This window comes from Vulpes lagopus, chromosome 2 (assembly GCF_018345385.1).
Source record: "Vulpes lagopus strain Blue_001 chromosome 2, ASM1834538v1, whole genome shotgun sequence".
Lineage (NCBI taxonomy): Eukaryota > Metazoa > Chordata > Mammalia > Carnivora > Canidae > Vulpes > Vulpes lagopus.
Window position 1 is genome coordinate 34,318,436 of NC_054825.1, and position 21,190 is coordinate 34,339,625.

General features: G+C 36.1%; 1 protein-coding gene across 1 annotated transcript in view; it reads right to left on the reverse strand.

The window, feature by feature from the left end:
• Positions 1 to 1,811: 1,811 nt before the first annotated feature.
• KIF11 (kinesin family member 11) overlaps positions 1,812 to 21,190 on the reverse strand; it is a 48,382-nt gene continuing 29,003 nt past the window's right edge. The window contains exons 15-22 of the mRNA XM_041735377.1: positions 20,151 to 20,276; positions 19,491 to 19,649; positions 16,003 to 16,109; positions 11,411 to 11,690; positions 8,353 to 8,575; positions 6,948 to 7,099; positions 5,485 to 5,601; positions 1,812 to 3,621 (exon numbers count right to left, since the gene is read on the reverse strand). Coding sequence (XP_041591311.1) covers positions 3,502 to 3,621; positions 5,485 to 5,601; positions 6,948 to 7,099; positions 8,353 to 8,575; positions 11,411 to 11,690; positions 16,003 to 16,109; positions 19,491 to 19,649; positions 20,151 to 20,276 — 1,284 coding nt within the window. The 3' untranslated portion in view covers positions 1,812 to 3,501. The remainder of the gene's footprint in view (positions 3,622 to 5,484; positions 5,602 to 6,947; positions 7,100 to 8,352; positions 8,576 to 11,410; positions 11,691 to 16,002; positions 16,110 to 19,490; positions 19,650 to 20,150; positions 20,277 to 21,190) is intronic.

The window sequence follows — 21,190 nt, forward strand, 5'->3', positions numbered from 1 at the left end:
TCAAAATATATATGGCTTTTTTTTAGTTTCTGCAGTGATATTCTCTATTTGTTGAGACATTGTCCTCCTGAATTCCTTTAGTTCTATGAGCATATTTGAGATGGTTCATTTAAAGTCCAATGCTTGTACTTCATAAGGGACAGTTTGTGTCAATTTCTTCTGTAAATGGCCCATACTTTGTTTCTTTGAATACTTCTTATTTTTTTTGTCAAAATCTTTAATATTGGGGCACTTGGGTGGCTCAGTGTCCCAACTCTTGATTTCAGCTCAGGTCTTGATCTCAGGGTCATGGGATCAAGCCTAGCATCAGGCCCATGCTCAGCGATGAGTCTGCTTGAGATTCTTTCCCTCTTCTTCTGCCTCTCCCCTGCTTGTGTCCACACATGCTCTTTCTCAAATAAATAAAATCTTAAAATGCTCTTAGCATTATGTGATATTCTGGAAATCAGATTCTTCATGCCTTGGGGTTTGTTTTTGTTGCTTGCTATAGGCTCTCATGGTTTGTTTTCTCAACTATTTTTGTCTCAATTCTTTGACTTACATAGTTCCTGAAGTCTTTTTGCTTTGCATTCAGCTAGTAGGCTGACAGATTTCCTTGAATGCCAATAACCAAAAAATAAAACAGTAAGTTAAGAAAGAAAAGAAAACATCCTCTCAGTCTTTGCAGACTGTTGGAGCACACCTTCAGTACTTAGCTAGGCTATTTAAAATCTGCCTTAGCTCTCATTTTCTGCTGTGCTGAACCTAGAGATCAGACAGCATTGAAAGCTTAGGGTCCTCTCTAACTATATAAATTGACCTGGACATGAGTGGCTTTCTCAATTCCCGAATAAACATAGTCTTTGAATGACCTCATTTCCCTAAACGATTGTTTTTTTTCCCCTCAGGCTTTAGACACTCCTTTATTGTTACCTCAACTGTTATCTTTTGCCGCAGGTAGCAGCAGGTTGTTCATTTGTCTTATCATATTTTTGAGAAATGCCTGCCACTTTTCCACAGAGGTGCGAATTAGATGAAACAAAGGCAAGTGCCTTGTCAGCCCTTCAAAATGCCCCAGACAGAAAAGTTTTTTGAGATTAAGAGATCCTCTGCTCCCTCAGGACCAGTGGGCAGAAGTTTGCCTGCTCAGAGAATATGGGTTGCTGTCTTCAAGACCACTGTGGAGCCGGGGAGGGGTAATGGAGCAAGAGCAAGTAAAACACCTTGTTTTTAGTTTTCCTTCTCTTGACTGAGTATTTGCTTGGTTGCTATAAACCTGGTTCTGGGATGCCTGGGTGGCTCAACGGTTGAGCATCTGCCTTTGGCTCAGGGCATGATCCCATGGTCCCAGGATTGAGTCCCGCGTCAGGTTCCCTGCATGGATCCTGCTTCTCCCTCTGCCTATATCTCTGCCTCTGTGTGTCTCTCATGAATAAATAAATAAAATCTTAAAAAAAAAAACAAAAAAAAAAAAACCAAAACCTGGTTCTGACCAAGTTGTTTCCTACATTTTTGCCGTAGGAAGAATAAGTCCTTGAAGCTACCTATTCCATTTTTGCTGATGGTTATTTTTAAAGTGCTTGATATTGTATATGAAAAATTGTTGAACTAACTTAAGGCTTGGGATGTTAAAATTCTCTAGTGATTTGGGGCACCTCGCTGGCTCAGTCAGTGGAGTATGTGACTCTTCATCTTGGGGTTGTGAGTTTTAGCCCCATGTTGGGTGTGGAGCCTACTTAAAATTTTTTAAAATTCTCCAGTGATTTATTTTTGTCAGTTGTATTAGCATTCCTAGGTACCTTTAATATGTCAGGAAACAGATGACTTACAGCTGCACATCAGGCCCTGTGAAGACCCATCTGTTTCTCATCAATCTTATACTAAGGTATAGCCCCTTAGAATGCAATTGGAAGAGCCTAGGATTATCAAGGTCCTTCATCTTGGGTGATTATCTGTGTGGAAGTGTATTTTAGGAATTTTAGAACAACTTGCTGGAACTCTATAAACAGATCCATTGCCAAATAAATAATAGGGCAAGCAAGTTAATGCAGAAACCAAATTTATTGGGACAACTGAGTAGCTCAGTGGTTTAGCTTCTCCCTTTGGCTCAGATCATGATCCAAGTCCTGGGATTGAGTCCTGCAGCAGGCTCCCTGCCTTCTCCCTCTGCCTATGTTTCTGCCTCTCATGAATACGTAAAATCTTTAAAAAGAAAAAAAGAAACCAAATTTATTAATGGATTTCCTGAGGGCAGTTTATTAGATATTATCCATAGCTTATGTTGACATCTGATTTTGCAGAGAAATCGCAGCATTATTTTCATTAAGGTAATTAATACTTTTGCAAGGTAAATTTAGTTCCTTGAAGTAGCCATTTTCTAATTCTCCAATTGGGTTTGGCTTTACTTAGCTATCACAGTCAAATCTCTCTAAAATTTATACACTTAACTTGATATAGGCACAAAATTTTTTCTTTGCCTATATTCCTTCTAAGTGTGCTTGTTCTTCATGCTGAAAAATCCAGCTTCCAGAAATTTGGCTGCTAGATCAAAACTGTTAGGACCTTTCTAAGGGTTAAGATTTCACTAAAGAAAAACATACATATACACATTTTATTATATACAAAGTACAAAAAGTTTCAAGTAAGCAAGCAAAAGGATATAAATTATAGTCATAATTAATAGTTTCAAAAAGCCCTTAAATCACTGAGACCTTCTGCACAAGATATAGGCCACACAGCCATTAATCAGAGATCTTATGGTAGTTCTCCCATAAGAGTAATCTACATTCTAGAGAAGCTGGCTTTTTATGAACTCTGTGGGGGCTAATGTGTTAGGCCTCATAAAGAATGCTTTTCATCTAGGGAGAAACAAACTAAAAATATTGAAGGAAGGAATACTTCTAGAATTGTTTATTGTTGACAGTAATCTTAATAGCACCACAGAAAGTGTTCAAGACTTCTAGGTAAAATTCAGGATACCTTATAATATGAATAGATACCATTTTGTAGCTCTACAAATGGTTTGGACACAAATGAAAAAGGAGAAAGCAAGCTAAGAATGCAGAATGGAAAAGTCTAGGGAAGGAAGTAAGCAGATATAGACATAATTCAATTACAGCAAGAAAAGTAAGAGATGTGCCTTCCCAAGACTGAGTTGGCAACATTTACCTATGTAAGTTAAAGCCTAGAAAACAGTGCAACTTCTCTATATGTGCTGCCTAGTGATATATAAGAAAAATATTTTTCATTTGTTAGGAAAGGGCTATTTTATGTCGAAAGCTAAAAATACATATTTACTCAATGTAAATCCCAAATAAAACCCAACTTAATACACAGTGTACTACAGGGATGATAGAAAAATGAGCAGTAGACATTTTAAATTCAACTAAATATACAGTATTGCCTTGATATTTTCCATTTGTTTTTTGTCTATACATAAGGCTCAAGTTCTGGAGTTCTAGGTTTATTTTTCATTTTTCTTAAAAATAGAATTACCGATCCTCAAGTTAACTAAAGATTTATCTAGGCTCGTAGAGGTAATCTGCTCCTTGTAACAGAATGCTCTGTAGTTTCTTCCACTTTAGGCCTCTCCACTGAATTAATGCCTCTGTTTTCTTTGTCTTTTCCATGTGGTTTTTTATGCTGTGGACATCAAGGGAGAAATTAAATCAATATAAAGTAACATTTGATACATATTAGCTATACTCTATTTTCAAAGTTCTCTGAGTTATCAGCAAGAAATTAAGTGTGGAAAAGGCTCAGCACAAATTAGAGCCAACAATTTGTATGTCAAGTAGAAATGAATGCCTTCTTCAACTAACCATCAATGGAAGGAGTGAAGTGAATGAAATATTAACTTTATGATTTTTCAAGGCAAAATTATGGATTTTACTGTAGGGAAGTAGTTCTCAACAGAGACAATTTTACCCCCCCTAGAGTATATTTGGTAGTATCTGGAGACATTTTTGGTTGTTAAAACTAGGAACTGCTACTGGCTTCTAGTGGATAGAAGCCACGGATGCTGTTAAACATACAAGTTAGTCCACCACAACAAAGGATTTTCAGCTCAAACAGTCAATAGTGCTGCTATTAAGAAATCCTGCTCTAGGAAAACAAAGATTTGATATCATGCAAAAAAAAAAAGGAATTCTATCTTAAGCAGAGAATCTGATGGCTACCTCAAGACATTTTAACTGTCTTTTACCCTTTCTTTTAAAACTTACTTCATATTTCTCACTTAGGAATTATTTTTCACTAGAATTCTCATACTTGCCCATAGAAGGCTTTAAGAGACTAATGACATTCATTGCAGAATCCAGTCATCTATGATAAGACAAATCATAAACCACCTCCAGAATTTCAAACCCAGAAAATTTCTCCATGAGACTGCTAGCAGGGAAAAAAAAATTTTTCAGACTTTAGCTGAAGGTGTAAAATCCAATCCCAAGTCTTTTCTGATACTGTAGGGCCTTCCCTGCCATAGATCAACCACTAAGCCTAGTCTTCAAAATGCCATAAACAGTAATAATGAAAGGATTTCCAACCAGGGATTCAGTAGTAACTAAGGTTCTCTTAACTTTCCTTCTTTCCTTAACTTTAAAGATAGAAGAGAGGATTGAAAAATGGAAAGAAATATATTTAGAGTTCTCTAGTAGTAAAGAATAAAGCAAAAGGCAGGGATGATTTGGGGATAAAATTATCTTGAGACAAAGAGAGAGGAATTTAACAGAAATTAAGCTAGAAGTTTTAACAGCTTAAATCATGGATGGAGGATCTTTAGGCCTTGCTGGGAAGACCTGCAAGTCTAAGAGGTATAAAAACATAGGCTTATCAGAAGCAGCCCTTCAACTGTAAAATGTAGATATCAATGTCTCATGTGAGAAAATCCTTCCATCACAGACTATATTTAGGCTCATGTATTCAAAATAAAGGGAAAAATGCTGGGCAGTTTATAGTGCCATGCTGCCAACAGTGTTGAAAAGGGGTTAGGAAAGGTCACAGGATTTAACTGCACAAGATCAAGGGAAGTGAGATCAGGAAACATGGGGGAATTCTTAACAAGAGAAAAGCCTCTACGGTAGGAGAAATTAATATAACCTAAGAGACCTTCAGTCTCTGTCTTTTAAACTTCTTAGCTTTCAAAGTCTGAGTATGGGAGACACAAACTCCAGGACTTCCATGTAAAAGGTAAAGGGAAGAGAGAAATGACTGCTCTCAATATCCATTCTGAGTATGGAGGAAGTAGAAAGAGATTAAGTGTAATAGCTGAGGAGTGCTGAGGATGGAGTTAACTCAAACTTTGCATTTAATTTTCCTAAAGAAAACCTCTGATCAATTATCATATTTGTGTAAATAATTTAAATCAGAAAAATTAACAAGCCATCCCAAAGGAATGACAAAATATCTTGCTGTTCTACCTACCAGAGTAATGCCTTCACACTGAATAGCCAATGACTGATTTACATCAGATGTGGAAGGGTTATGTGACAGGATATAATCACATACCTGGAAAAATGGAATACCACCACTTGATGAACAATCCACACTAGCATCTTTAGATGACTCCTGACTTACAGGTTCTTCAATAGAGTGCCCTAGAACGGACTTTTCTTCATCCAAGTCCTAAAATAAGAAGGCAGATCTGTGATTAAGTCCAAGAATTTAGAAATCTTCACAAAAGTAAGTGCAGCTTTCTTCTTTGAAAATTACACAATGAAAAAAAAAAAAAAAAAATTACACAATGTCCACTGTATAAAAATTAAACCTCAACAAAATTAGTAGAAAGTCTAAAAGAGGACAGCCCAGGTGGCTCAGTGGTTTAGCACTGCCTTCAGCCCTGGGCATGATTCTGGAGACCTGGAATCGAGTCCCACATCGGGTTCCCTGCATGGGACCTGCTTCTCCCTCTGCCTGTGTCTCTGCCTCTCTCTCTCTCTCTCTCTCTGTGTCTCTCATGAATAAATAAATAAAATCTTAAAAAAAAAAAAAAAAGTCTAAAAGATAATGAGGGAGGGGTGCCTGGTTGGCTGCTGGCTCAGCTGGAAGAGTATGGGACTCTTGATCTTGGGGACATAAGTCCGAGCCCTATGTTGGGTGCAGAGATTACTTAAAGTAAAAAAAAATAAAAATAAAAAAATAAAAATAAATAAAAGTAATTACTTAAATTAAAAAGTTAACTACTTAAATTAAAAAAATATTTTAATTAAAAAAATAATGAAAATAATCCCAAATATCTTTTCTCATAGAGAAGTATCTATAGGGGATCCCTGGGTGGCGCAGCGGTTCGGCGCCTGCCTTTGGCCCAGGGCGCGATCCTGGAGACCCGGGATCGAATCCCACGTCGGGCTCCCAGTGCATGGAGCCTGCTTCTCCCTCTGCCTGTGTCTCTGCCTCTCTCTCTCTCTCTGTGACTATCATAAATAAGAATAAAAAAAATTAAAAAAAAGAAGAAAAAAAAAAAAAGAGAGAAGTATCTATAGTAAAATGTTAAAAGTAGTAATCTCAGAATAAGGGGATTACAGTTATTTTCTACTTCCCAACTTGTCTATAATCACTACAGTTAAGAGCACAGATTGTGGAGAACTCTTCTAGGTTCTAGTTCCAACTCCATCCTGTGACTTGGGACAAAGTAATTCTTAGTTTCCTCACCTATAAAATGGGGATAGTACTAGCATCCACTCCATAGGGCTACTGAGAGTATCAACTGAGTAATTATATATGTAAAATGCTTAGAATAGGTTCTTGTACATAATAAGTACAACATAAATACTGGTTGTTATTATTATTATTATTATTATTATTACCTTAATAATAAAAAAATGGCCAGAGTAAAAGAAATAAGCTTAAGGGTCAGACAACTACCATTAGTGAGGTAGGATCAAAGCACAAAGAATGAAGTTCTTCATAGAATGAAATCGATGACATACGAGTTTATGTGAGTTTTAAAATGATGATGCTTTAAATTTTACCTGACTGATCTCTTCTTTGTTATTTTCTGAACACTTTAACATCATTAACAGTTCAGGCTGTTTCCTTTTCAACTGGTCCAGAAGCTGTTCACGTGGTTCGGTTCTCATCAGTGTTGATGGGTATAAGTAATTTTTCCTTTGTGGTGTCATACCTTTAGTGGACATTATATAAATGGTAAAAAATTGAAGGGTGGGATAGAAACAAGATTTTTTTTTATGCTAGAATATATACTTCTCAGTGAGTCTGTCTACCAAAGACATAACCATTGCCACACATGGGTATCAATCTTGTTACCTGTCAGGCATATATTGCTTACAACTACTATTTCCTAACTTGACAAATGACCTTAGATAGATTCAGCTATTTTCAAGATTCAACCTACCCCCAAACATGAAATTATCCATCTCTATGGATGTACAAAAGATGTATTGTAGGTTCTAAAAGGAATCAGAGTGTTCTGAGAAATGGCAGCATTACTGGGAAAAGAGTCTAGTTTTCCCAACGAGATCATTTTGATAGGAAAATCATTTCACTGTAAATTTGGTAGCAGCTAAATATTAACCATTTACATTTCTTTCTTTTTTAAAGATTATATTTTTTTGAGAGAGAGAGAGAGAAAGAGAGAGAATAAGCATATAAGCAGGGGGAGGAACAAAGGGAGAGGGAGAAGCAGACTCCCCGCTGAGCAGGGACTCTGATGAGGCTGGATACCAGGACCCTGCGACCATGACCTGAGCTGAAGACAGACGCTTAACCGAGACATCCAGATGCCCCCCAATTACATTTCTTTATAATGAAATCGTGCTCTCATATTTTACACAAGCACTTGTTTTTTGCTTAACATTTATATTCCTTATTTCATTGAAAAGTGTAAATATTACCAGACTCTTGTGGAAAAAAAAACACTAACATTCTTTAGCATCATCTCCTTTTATAATTGATATATATGTATATATACTTTTTTTTTTTTAAAGCTTTTAAAAGTGGTTAAGCATTTGCCTTTGGCTCAGGTCATGATCCCAGAGCTCTGGGATCAAGCCCCACATTGGGTTCCCTGATCAGCAGGGAGTCTGCTTCTCCCTCTGCCCCTCCCCGACTCATGCTCTTTTTCTCTCAAATAAATAAAATCTCTAAAAATAATAATAATACGTAAATAAATTATTAAAAGGAAACATAAATAAATAAAAATCTTCTCTTAACAAAGCCAGTTCCCTAAATGTTTGTAAAATTTCTTTGATGGCAATGCCCAAATTTCTACAAGTACATATCACCTATATCATGACATCTAATCTTGATAAATTCCTACCAGAAAATGACAGGACCTGGTTTTTCTGAAAATCTGCCACAGTAGAAGGTTGACTTCTACCTCAAAAATTTAAAGAGTTCTCTTTGACTTTAAAGTACCTGTTGGGATATCCAGTTTCAGATCCTGTTGTAGAAAGCAATTAAGCTTAGTTAAACCAATTTTTATGGTTTCATTAAGTTCTAGACTTTGTGCCATTAATTTTTCTTCATCAGTAGTTATCTGACCAAAAATAATGTTACGCTGGTTCTCATTAGCTGCTTTATGCTCAGTTAATTTTTCAGTAATCTCTGAACTTGAAGCCTCACAATCTTGGTTTACAACCTGTAAATGATACAAATGAGCTTTCATCATTAAAATAAAAGTTGTCAGTGTTTTATTCAATATATTATTTCCCCGTATCTTGAAATTTTCCATAGTAAAAAGTTTTAAAAACACAAGCCAAAATAGAATAGTATAATTAATCCCCTTGAATTGACTATCCATTCTCAACGTCAATCAACACATGGGGTATAGATCAAACAAGATTAATCACCTACTCCTCCTCCCATAGAATTTTTTTTCCTTAGAATTATTTTAAAGCAAATCCTGTATCATTCCATTTATTTCGGCATACATCACTAAGAGTAAGAACTTAAGACTACTCTCACATCTAAAAAATTTAACTTTGGGTTAAGTGGTTGAGCATCAGCCTTCAGCTCAGGGTGTGATCCTGGAGACCCAGGATCGAATCCCATATTGGGCTCCCTGCATGGAGCCTGCTTCTCCCTCTGCTTGTGTCTCTGCCTCTCTCTCTCTCATGAATAAATAAAAAAAATATTTTTAAAAATAAAAATAAATAAATAATTTAACTTTGATTTCTTTATACCAAATGTCTAGTCAGTATGCAAACTTCACCAATTATTTCAAATGTTTTTTACAATTTGTTTGAATTTATCATATATTTGGTTGATATATATCTTACCTAGATGACTATATAATTTATCACCCAAAATGGGATACTTTTCAGAATGAAAAGCGCCATTCTTAGCCAACAATTACCTCCAAACAATAGATGTAAACAAGGACTATCCCAGGCAAACTAAGATTTAAGACCTTCTGGCCTTAAATCTCTCATGATATAGTATATCTTTCCTCACACTTTTCTCCTTGAAAAGAATTTTTACTGTTGAAAAAACCAGGTTTTTGCTTTGCTGGGAATCTCAAATTATGGATCTGGTCAATTGTATCTCTACACCATATTTCCATATGTTCATCTGTACTCTCTATTTTCTACAAAGTAAATAGATCCAAATGCTTGATCTAAAATCAGGTTTAATTGTTTGGCAAAAATATTTTATAGGTGGTGCTAAAAGCACTTAATGTCTGGTTATATCTCTCATGTTAAGACTAATCAGTTGGGGGACCTGGCTGGCTCAGTCAGTACAGCGTGCAGCTCTTGATCTCAGGTTTGTGAATTCAAGCCCCACGTTGGGAGTAAAGTTTACTTCAAAAAAATAAAAAATATGGGCAGCCCCAGTGGCGCAGCGGTTTAGCGCCGCCTGCAGCCCAGGGTGTGATCCTGGAGGCCGGGGATCAAGTCCCATGTCGGGCTCCCTGCATGAAGCCTGCTTCTCCCTCTGCCTGTGTCTTTGCCTCTCTCTCTCTGTGTCTCTCATGAATAAATAAATAAAAGCTTAAAAAAATAATAATAATAAAATAAAATAAAATAAAATAAAATAAAATAAAACACTAGTAGAAAAAAAAAGGAAAGAAAGAAAAAAAGATGATTGAGTTTGAATGTGATCACTCTATTAATTATAAAGTTCTCCATCAAAGGGTGAGTGGCTGGCTCAGTCAGCATTGAGCCTCTTGATCTTGGGGTCATGAGCTTAAGCCCCATTTTGGGTATACAAACTACTAAAAAATAATAATAAACTTAAAAAAATTAACAAACAAAAAAATTCTCCATCAGTTTTTCTCAAGTGGTGTAGACAGTCATGTCCACAGGGGTTATCTCACTAGGACTGCAAAATGATAACTTTCAAATTCTGTCACTTCTTTTGCATTAGCTGGGGTTCTTTTACTCATCCACTATCCTGCTAAACCAAGATAAAATTCATTCGGCAAAGACACACACATATAGATGCTCAACTGTTTCCCTTTATTTACCAGTTTTCAGAATAATACCCTGCTTCCCTAGCATGACCCAAAAGAGACCTATGAAATTTTTATAAATTCTAAGCTTAATATATTTAATGTATCTTAATTATAGCAATTATTCTTTTTGATACTCAAGTTATACCATCTTTAAACAAAGGAGTGTCATCAAGTGGGTTTCTATGTCTTTTTGATACAACTCCACTAATCTTTTTAATAGCTCCCTTACTTTCTGGTATGACAAGATCTCTAGGCTTATGTGGTATATTTCCTGTTTCAAACTTGCAATCAGCTACTTCTCAGTCCTGGTTCCTTTTGGTAAAAATGGCTTAAATGGCTTAAAATACTTATGTTCTTTTTTTTCTTTTTCTTAACTTACATGCTTTTACCTAGTTCCTGAGAATATTAGTAAAATTCTTTAATAGCACAGGAAGAAAAACCAACCCACAAAGGGCTTATGCAAGTATTAAGATCAAGCAAACTCACAACCTATCAAGTATCCTTTGAACAATCAGGACAACATCCTACATACTTAAAGCAATAACAGGTTTGAATTATGTTCAAAAAACAGGGTGCCGGGGATCCCTGGGTGGTGCAGCGGTTTGGCGCCTGCCTTTGGCCCAGGGCGCGATCCTGAAGACCCAGGATCGAATCCCACGTCAGGCTCCCGGTGCATGGAGCCTGCTTCTCCCTCTGCCTGTGTCTCTGCCTCTCTCTCTCTATGTGACTATCATAAATAAATAAAAATTAAAAAAAAAACAGGGTGCCCTTAACTGAAAGAACAAGTAAAAAACCATGGATAGATACAGGACAGATCAGACACAAGTATTAAATAATTTCAAGCTCTAGGAAATGTATGTGAAATAAGATCATATATAAGCATACAATTATTATGCTTAAAAATTTAATCCATTCATCATTTTAAAATATCAATTTTGAAACCAATTCTTAGCTAAGAATATTTAATTTTTTGATTATCACTATTCTATCCAAAGTAGGTTCCAATTACAAAGTTATTACCTCCAATAAGTTCTGAAGTTCTTCATCCCTTTTATTTAAGCAAGATACCCATTGTTCAGAAAAAGAAAGTGTGCTTGTGTTCAGGGCCTCACATCTCTGTTCAGTCTCTTGAGATACTACTTCAAGGTTGCTATTAAGTTTATCACAGTGTTTCATAGACTCTTCAACCAATTTTGTACCCTCTTGGTTAAAGTGTCTGAGTTCCCGTGATAAGCCATCACAATCAGCACAAAACTGTGTACCATAAGAGGCTGTTTTGCTGATTATATCCTTAGATTTCCTATAGAAAAAGATAACAACACTGTTAAAATGGAAAACTAGACTCAAAAGATACATAACTTGCCCAAGATTACACAATTTAAAAATGGCATATTTGAACCCAGGCAGGCTCCAGGGCCCATGTTTTTAATTCATCTTCTACATTGAGAATGGATGCTTTGGCCAGTGTCTTTTCACAGCAGACTAATATCATATCTGCCATTAAATACCTTTGGAAATGTCTCTTTTCTCATAAAACCTTTCCTAGCTCTCCTCCAGATAGGATGCTCTACTTTGTACCTCTAAGAGTAATGACTATACAGTTACTAAAATAAAATCTGTCCATGTGTTTTATTCCTCCTACTAGAATATATTATTTTAAGGGCATCACCTACCGCCTCTAGTCTAGTCCCTAAACTGTGCAGAATCAGTCTATCCTTCTGTTCTTAGGCAGGTTTGCCTTGCCTGTGACCTTAAATAAATCATAAAAATTATAAATATTATAAAACAAAGTCAACTATAAAGCTCTCTAATAATTAAAAGACGATTATATTAGGGTGTGACAAACTATATACCTACCACACACAGTACCCTGTAATATAACCCTGATATAAAACTAAAGTCCTCTCTGTTGAAAACCAAAGTTCAACTACAAGTTAAATAGAAATGACTGAAAAAGGAAAAGAAATTCAACTGATAAGCTTAGAGACTATCAACACAAATCTAGTCCTCCAAGGAATCACAATCTAGGACTCCTGGGTGGGTCAGTGGTTGAGCATCTGCCTTTGGCTCAGGTCATGATCCCAGGGTCCTGGGATCGAGTTCCGCATCTGGCTCTCCGCAGGAAGCATGCTTCTTTCTCTGCCTAGGTCTCTGTGTCTCTCATGAATAAATAAATAAAATCTTAAAAAAAAAAAAACAAAGGAATCATAATCTAGTAGGAAGATGAAATTTATTCATGAGTGACTATAATCCATGACAATAAATGCCAAAGGCAGTAAGTGGGTCTTGAACTTCAGTTTACATAAACCTCACCTAGATTCCTGGGCCCTACTCCTGGCTGACATGGTCCCTGGACCACACTGAAAAACACTGGTATAGGCAATCTCAGGAAGATAGGAAAAATGCCTCGCAGAGGCCTTAAAAAGAGTATATCATAGTTCCCTTTCCACTTCAATCCTATTCTAGTTTTCCCTTCAGAGATATTGAAAAAAAAAATAGAAATCCTTCAGTCTAGACACTAGGACAAAAAAGTGGGGAAACACCTTCTAGACTCAAAGTCTAGAAAGAAGAGTTGAGAATGGGGCATGATATAACGAATAGGATCAACAACAGAATTGGAAAACCAATGACAGGAGTTAGTAAAACAGATGATAGCTAGAATTCTAGAACAGCATTGTTCAATAGACTATAATGTGAGCCATGTAAGTAATTAAAAAGTTTCTACTAGCAAAAAAAAAAAAAAAATTCTAGGGATGCCTGGGTGGCTCAGCGGTTGAATGTCTGTCTGCCTTTGGCTCAGGGCGTGATCCTGGAGTTCTAGGATCAAGCCCCACTTCGGGCTGCCCGCATGGACCCTGCTTCTCCCTCTCTGTGCCTCTCATGAATAAATAAAAATCTTAAAAAAAAATAATTCTAGTAGCCAAATTAAAAAAGAAAATAGATAAAGCAATCAGAGTACAATGTCCTGGGTTTCTATAGCATATGCAAAAGCAAAATATATGAAAACAATGCATAAGAGATGGGAAGAAGGAATTGGGACTATACTGTTATAAGGTCCTTTTAACACACATGAAACAGCAAATTACTTGAAAATGGATTAACATTATTTAAATATGCGTATCATGAATCCCAGAAAAAGCTACTTGAAAAGATAATTTAAAAGTATAAATGGGGCAGCCCTGGTGGCTCAGCGGTTTAGCGCCACCTTCAGCTTGGGGTGTGATCCTGGAGACCTGGGATAGAGTCCCGCATCAGGCTCCCTGCATGGAGCCTGCTTCTCCCTCTGCCTGTGTCTCTGCCTCTCTCTCTTTGTCATGAATAAATAAATAAAACCTAAAAAAAAAAAAAGTGTAAATGATAAGGGACACCTCAGTGGCTCAGTCAGTTAAGTGTCTAACTCTTGATTTCAGCTCAGGTGATGATCTCAGGGCCTGCTTAGGATTTTCTCTCTCCCTCTGCCCACTGCACCCCTCCACCCCCAAGCTCTCTCTCTTTAAAAAAAAAAAAAAAGGAAGAACAAAAAAGTATAAATGAGAAATCTATGGAAGAGATCAAATGAACACAGAAAAACATTCAACTAAAATTAAGAACGTAATAAAAAGGAAACAAAGCACAAAAGATGCAACAGAGAGAAAACAGCAAAATGGTACAATTTAATCCAACTATACCAATACTTTACATGAGAATGGTCTAAACACACCAGTTAAAATTTATACACTGTTAAATGTGATGAAAAAGCAAGACCCAATTACTTGTTACCTGTAAGAAATCTACTTTAAATATAAAGAGTTGGCCAAAAGTAAAGGGATGGAAATACATTATATGCAAATAGCAATCAAAGGAAAGCTAAGTACTTATATTAGTTTCAGACAAAGGAGACTTCAGGACACAGGAAGATTATCAGGGATAAAACGGGACATTACATGATGATAAAGTGGTCATATCAAATGTGAATGCATCTAATATGTATGCATCTAATAACAGAGCATCACATATATGCAGCAAAAATTAATAAAACTGATGAGAAAGAGAGAAATCTAAAATTATAATTGGAGATTTCAACACTCCTCTCTTAGTTATTGATAGAATAGGCAGAAACTCAGTAAGCATACAAATGACCCAAATAACACTATCAACCAATTAGACCTAATTGACCTGTACAGAAGATTTCATCTATCAAGAGCAGAATAAAAATTTTTCTCATATGGGTAGCACCAAATGAAGCATATCAGAATTCAAGGGCTCTGCAAATAAAACGGTCTTTGGAATCAAAGCTGGCAAAACTGGACCAAGGCCTTCACATTAAAACTAAACAAAAGTGAATGCCTGCTAAAAAAGAACACTTAAATAGGATTCTGAATCTCCTAACACAATAATCAAAATGTTCAAGATACAATCAAAACCATTCTGGAAAATCACAACTTGAATGAGAAAAGACGACAGGGGCTAACACTGAGATAATTCAGGTTGTTGGAATAACCTGTCACGGATTTTAAAGCAGCCATATAAAAATGTTTCAATGAGCAATTAAAACACTTTTGGAAAAAATAAAACCATAGCAAAGAAACAGAAGAGATTAAAAAAAAGAAGGAAATGAAAATTATAAAGCTGAAATAATGTTCAAATGATGGATTAAAGTTTCTACAACTGGTGATAGGCAATAAGCGTACAGATTCAAGAAGCTGAGCAAATCCAAACAGGATAACCTAAAGGAAATGTATAAGATGACACAATATAATCAAACCTTCAAAAACTAAAAGTAAAAAAAAATTATCTTGAAACGAGCTACAGAAGGGATGCCTGGGTGGCTCAGCAGTTGAGCATCTGCTTTTGGCTCAGGGCATGATCCTGTACTTCCAGGATCGAGTCTCACATTGGGCTTCCTGCATGGAGCCTGCTTCTAATCTGTCTGCCTGTGTCTCTGCCTCTCTCACGAATAAATAAATAAAACCTTTAAATCAATCAATCAATCAATCTTTATAAAAAAGAAAGAGCTACAGAGAAATTCCAATTGTGGTGTTCTTGACAACTACAATTAATCATGAAGGCCAACTCAAACTGAAGGGACCCTGTACTAAATATTCTACACTGTTGAAAAAGGAAAGGTCATAAAAGACAAACACTAAGAAACTACTGCAAATTAAAGACTCAAGAGATGACAATCAAATGTAGTGTGTGATCCTAGATTAAATCCTAGAACAGGAAGAAAATCTTTTTCTTTTCCCATAAAGAGTATCAGTGAGACAACTGGCAAAACTTGAATTAGGTCTATAATACTAGATAATAGGAGTTACCAATATTAATTTTCTAATTTAAAATAATTGTATTATGGTAATATAAGAGAGTATCCTTATTTTTAGGAAATACAAACTGAAGTATTTAGAGAAAAGTGAGCATTATGGCTGCAACCTATGCATAGCTAGTTCAGAAAAGATATTTATATACAAAATATTAGAGGGGGCAGGGAAAGGAGAAAGGGAATGAGAATGAGAAAGTAAACATAATAAAATGTTAAATGAGAAATTAGGTTGATAGTATTTGTACTGTTTGAAGCTTTAAATTCTGAAATAATTTCAGGCAGAGAAAATTAAAGAGAATTAAAAACTGCTTACTGTTGTGCATTTTCTTGGATGCTACTAAGTGGTTTCTGGATATTGTCACACTTTTCCTCCAAGGCACAGAATCGTTCTGCCCAAAGATCGATTAACTGGCAAAGTTCCTGTAAGAAAGGTGTGGGAGAGGAAGAAGTTGAAATTATCACACCTGAATTTTTCTTCTATATTGTCATGAAATATTTTCCCATAGTTGAGAATTATATAAATTCTTGACATGAGGTCTTTAATTCTACTTCTCACCCACAGAGGAAAGCAGTGTAAATAATTTTTAAAAGGATAATATTAAAGGAATTTTTCTGAAAGTAAATAATTAGCGAACTTTGCTATCTTAACTATTAATTAGTAACAAATTATTTTCAGTGTACCTCAAAACTAAGCAAATATACCAAGATGTCACATTATGCTAGAACCACTGTGACAGGTATACAGCATCAGCTGCTTCTTAACTGATAAGACTATTAGAAGAGAAAAGTAATGCTGATTATGTGATGGGTCAAGCAGTCCAAAAATAGTATTACTTAAACTGAAACATTTTACAGAATCAAGTTGGATCATATTAATAAAATATAATTTTATTTTTGCTCATACTTGGCATCTTTGAAAACAAGCTCTTATAAGGCACACAATGTGATAAGGATTTAACCTTATAAAATGAAGAAGCTACACTACAGACCAAGAAAGAGCTAAACATGCACCCAGCATTCTTATTCACTGTTCAGCCCATTGGTTGAACACCTCTAAAATACACATCAGCTGACCATACATATCCAATACTGATCGTGAATAAAGCCTGTCAGTATTTTTACTAGTCTCAAAGTAGAGGAAAATGCAGGTATTATCAGATTTATCTACATATAGATAGGTATTTAGAGTTTTACATTATTGTCTTGTAACTTTAAGTTCTAGAATATCTGAGAAACAGCTCACTTAATAAATTTAACTTCCCTAAAGCAAGGGAAGTCAAATCATTCAAGTTAAAATACTTTTAGGATCATAGTGTTTGTTTTTAAACAGTTGCTTATCAATTTTAAACATTTCAAAACAGCTAATCTATGAAAGCTGATCCATTTTAGAAATACTTAAAAAGTTATAGACAGGTTGACGCAGAAGTATGAGAAACTGCAGCAATTTTAAATTACAAGAATATATTCTAGAGACACACACAGAAGAGCCACTCAAAAGTGGATGCTTCCAGGCCTATAATCACCACTAACCCTATCAGAGGATCTAAATACTCCCGCTTTCAAGGCCTTGGTTTCCTCATTAGAAAACTAGGCTAGTAATAAAACCTGTTGCTATACTGATAACAGGAATAAGCACATGGTGAGTGGCTCAAGAAATGTTAATTATTATTTTTACTAATTTCTGATGTTAAGCCTTCCTCCAAAAAGTTTCATGCTTATCAGTTAGGGAAACAAATACTCTTAATTCAAAGATGCTTTAACTCTTGCCTAAAAATCTTGGGATGTGTTTCCTTTTAGGTGACATGAATATGAATTCCTTTCTCCTTACTTCCAAAGAAAAAGAAAGTTTTATTACTCACTAAATTATGTCAATTGTTTTGTTGACCAAAGAGTTTTGTCATGTAGTAATTAGCCTCATTTAATAAAACTGTGCACATTCATTACTCAGGCCTTAGGAATAGCAGTTGTTTTCTATACATCTGATCTTTAGAGATTACAATTTCCCTGGTTTGGAGGTTTGGTTTTAGTTTAAAACCTCATGCACTGAGAAAAAGCTTACATGGAAGAGGAAGGAAAGTCATGAATTACATTTACAATCAATCAGTAAAAATTATGAATTGTATTAACTGGGGTGCTTCAGTGGCTCAGTTAAGTGCCCAACTCCTGATTTTGGCTCTGGTCATGATCTCAGGTTATGAGTTTAAACCCCATGTCAGGCTCTGCACTCAGAGTCTGCTTGAGATTTTCTGCCTCTCACTTTCCCTCTGTCCCTCTCCCAGCTCATGCGCTAAAATAAAATTTAAAAATCTTAAAAAAAAAAAAAAAAAAAAAAAGGGCAGCCCTGGAGGCCCAGCGGTTTAGTGCCTGCCACCTTCGGCCCGGGGTATGACCCTGGAGACCCCGCATTGAGTCCCGTGTCGGGCTCCCTGCATGGAGCCTGCTTCTCCCTCGGCCTGTATCTCTGCCTCTCCGTCTGTCATGAATAAATAAGTAAATCTTAAAAAAAAAAAAAAAAAGGGTAGCTCAGGAGTTGAGCATCTGCCTTTGGCTCAGGACATGATCCTAGGGTCCTAGGATCGAGTCCCACATTGGGCTCTCTGCAAGGAGCCTGCTTCTCCTTCTGCCTATGTCTCTGCTTCTTTGTGTCTCTCATGAATGAATAAATAAAATCTTAAAATAAATAAATAAAAATTTACAAATAAAGACAAGGCCATTCTTTTATCACATCAAGATGAAAGATGAAGCTAGAGAGTGCAACTGGAAGAAAATAGTTATAACATTTACAATGAGCCCGTATCTACAGTATAGCTTGATACAATGTTTTTTCCCTAGGGTAACATGTATAGTTATTCTCTTTCATAATCTATGTCCTGATATCTCTTACTATTTCTGTCTCTTTGATGTCAGACATTTGAATTATAGCAAATTAATACAATTATTTTTTTTGAGAGAGAGAGAGAGAGAGAGAGAGCTAGAGAGTACAAACTAACTGGAGTCGGGGTAGGGCAGAAGGAGAAGGGGAGAGAGAATCTTTTTTTTTTTTTTTTTTTTTTTTAAAATCCAAGCAGACTCTGTGCTGAGTGCAGAGCCCAACACGGGGCTTAATCTGACAGGCCTGAGATCATCCCTGAGCTGAGACCAAGAGTTGAACACTTGACCGACGGTGCCAGCCAGGCGCCCCTGTATTTTGTGTAGTTCTGATCCTCTGCAAATATGTTCTGCCATTTCCGTGTAACATTAGTCCATTGGTTGAGTTAAAGCTATTTTATTTTATTTTTAATTTTTATTTATTTATGATAGTCACAGAGAGAGAGAGAGAGGGGCAGAGACACAGGCAGAGGGAGAAGGCAGGCTCCATGCACCGGGAGCCCGATGTGGGATTCGATCCGGGGTCTCCAGGATCGCGCCCTGGGCCAAAGGCCGGCGCCAAACCGCTGCGCCACCCAGGGATCCCCAGAGCTGTGGTAGGCTCCACACTGGGCTCCATGCAGAGATGGAGCTTGGGATCTCCTGACTCTGAGATCATGACCTGAGCTGAAACCAAAAGTTCCCCCTTCCTCATGTTTGTCTTATACTGCTTTAGCATATGGGGTTCTAAATGTAGCAAATCCTAAAATATTAACTGGTCAAGAAAACTATTTTTAATTATTTTGTATTAATTATTGTTATAAGGAAGAGTGGCTATGGTATTTTAAATTATCTAAATTAGTTCAACAACATTCAGATTACATAACAGGAATTATCAAGTTAAAGATCATAAAACTTCTTTTTTACACTCCCCGAATCACCTAAATGAGATACCTGTGAATGGATTTTCTTTGTTCTCTTCAGGTCTTCAGTTAAGTTTTCACATAGCTTCTGTGATTCAGCCAAGGAATAAACTGTTTTCTCTTGTAGTTCATGTAGATTGTTACACAGTGTACTGAGAAAGCCATCCATTTCCTTTTTCTTATCTTCTATCTTTGAAGGAAAAAGTTAGTTTAATTAAAAAAATTTAGTTTATTTTTAATACATACAGAATAGAACACATACAAGCTAGAAAACAGTATCCAGAGAAAAAAAAGTCTTCCCTCTCTAGCCCCTGGAACCCAATGCCACGCTCACCTCTGAGAGATGATTGCTATCATTTTTAAATACTTTCAGAGATATTTCATGCACATTTAGGCAGATGTGCATGCAAATGCATGTATACATGAATATGCATATCTTCTTCACCCACCCATGGTAGCATGCTATAGGTGCTACTATGTAAACAAACATTTATCTTAAAGATCATTCTCTTTTTTCTTAGCCATGATTCTGTCGATCACATCAATGGCAGCAAGCATGCTATCTCCTCCCTCCTCCAGATTCCAACTCACAGCCCATGACTTTTGCATGTTTAAGGGTGTGGCCACAGACAGAATTTCTTTCTTAAACAACTATTTCATTTTGAGAAATTAAGAACATAACATTTGTTACCTTACTAGCCACTGTCAATGAAGTCTTGAAAATATGCTTTAGTTGACTGTTGATTTTCAATATAGATACCACAGTGGGAGATAAAACCGTTTCCAGTGAAGTTAGAAGATCAGTCTTAAGTACATCCTAGTTAAAAAGAATATTTTCACTTCCATAAACCTAGCTGTTTACATGATAGTATCTCAAATACTTTAACACGTGCATAGTGAAATTCTGTTTCCATTCTCTAATCTTGATAGCCTATAGAGCCTTTTTGTTTCTAGGATTTATATTCATCATAAATTACTTAATCCCACCTATAGTAATTAAGAAAATGGTCATGTAGCATACGATAGATTAACAATCTATCTATGCAACAGAAGTCAAAGGAATTCAGAAGAGGGGAAAATCATTTGATAAGATTTCAGCATTGCAAATAAAGAGAATTTTTAAAGAAGCTGTACAAGTATAATTTAACAAAATAAATGTCAAACAAGTTTAGGTTACTAGTCAAAAAGACTGAGACCAAATAGCCTTCAAAGGTAGGCTTTGAGCTGGAGGTATTTAACTTTGAAGACCTGGTGACTTACAGCCCATGGCATCTGAAGAACTTGTCATGGTTCTTCTGTCAAGGTATATATGAAGTTGAAAATACAGATTAGCTTTTTTTTTTCTTAGATTGGTAATTTTTACAAGAAGAGAAAAAACTCTGACCTAAATTCCCTTCACCCAGGTAAGGTGAGGAACTCTAACAGAAACAATTAGTGAACAGTGAAATAAAAAGGCTATTTTCTTTTGGAAAGAAAAGCTATCATTATTTAAACTCATTCTGTGGGAACAGTAGTCATCTGTTTTGACTCCAGCAGAGTTTACAAGGTGGTAAAGAACTTGGTAGGAAGACATCAATAAATACAGTCCTGCATTTAGTGCATGAATCAATTTCCTAAAAATTAGTACCAACTGAGCATCTATTAACTTTGTCAAACTTGGGTGACTGAAGAAATCTATCAGTGTCATATAAGCACTGAATCCAGATGGTGTCAATGAACATTTGTAGTTAT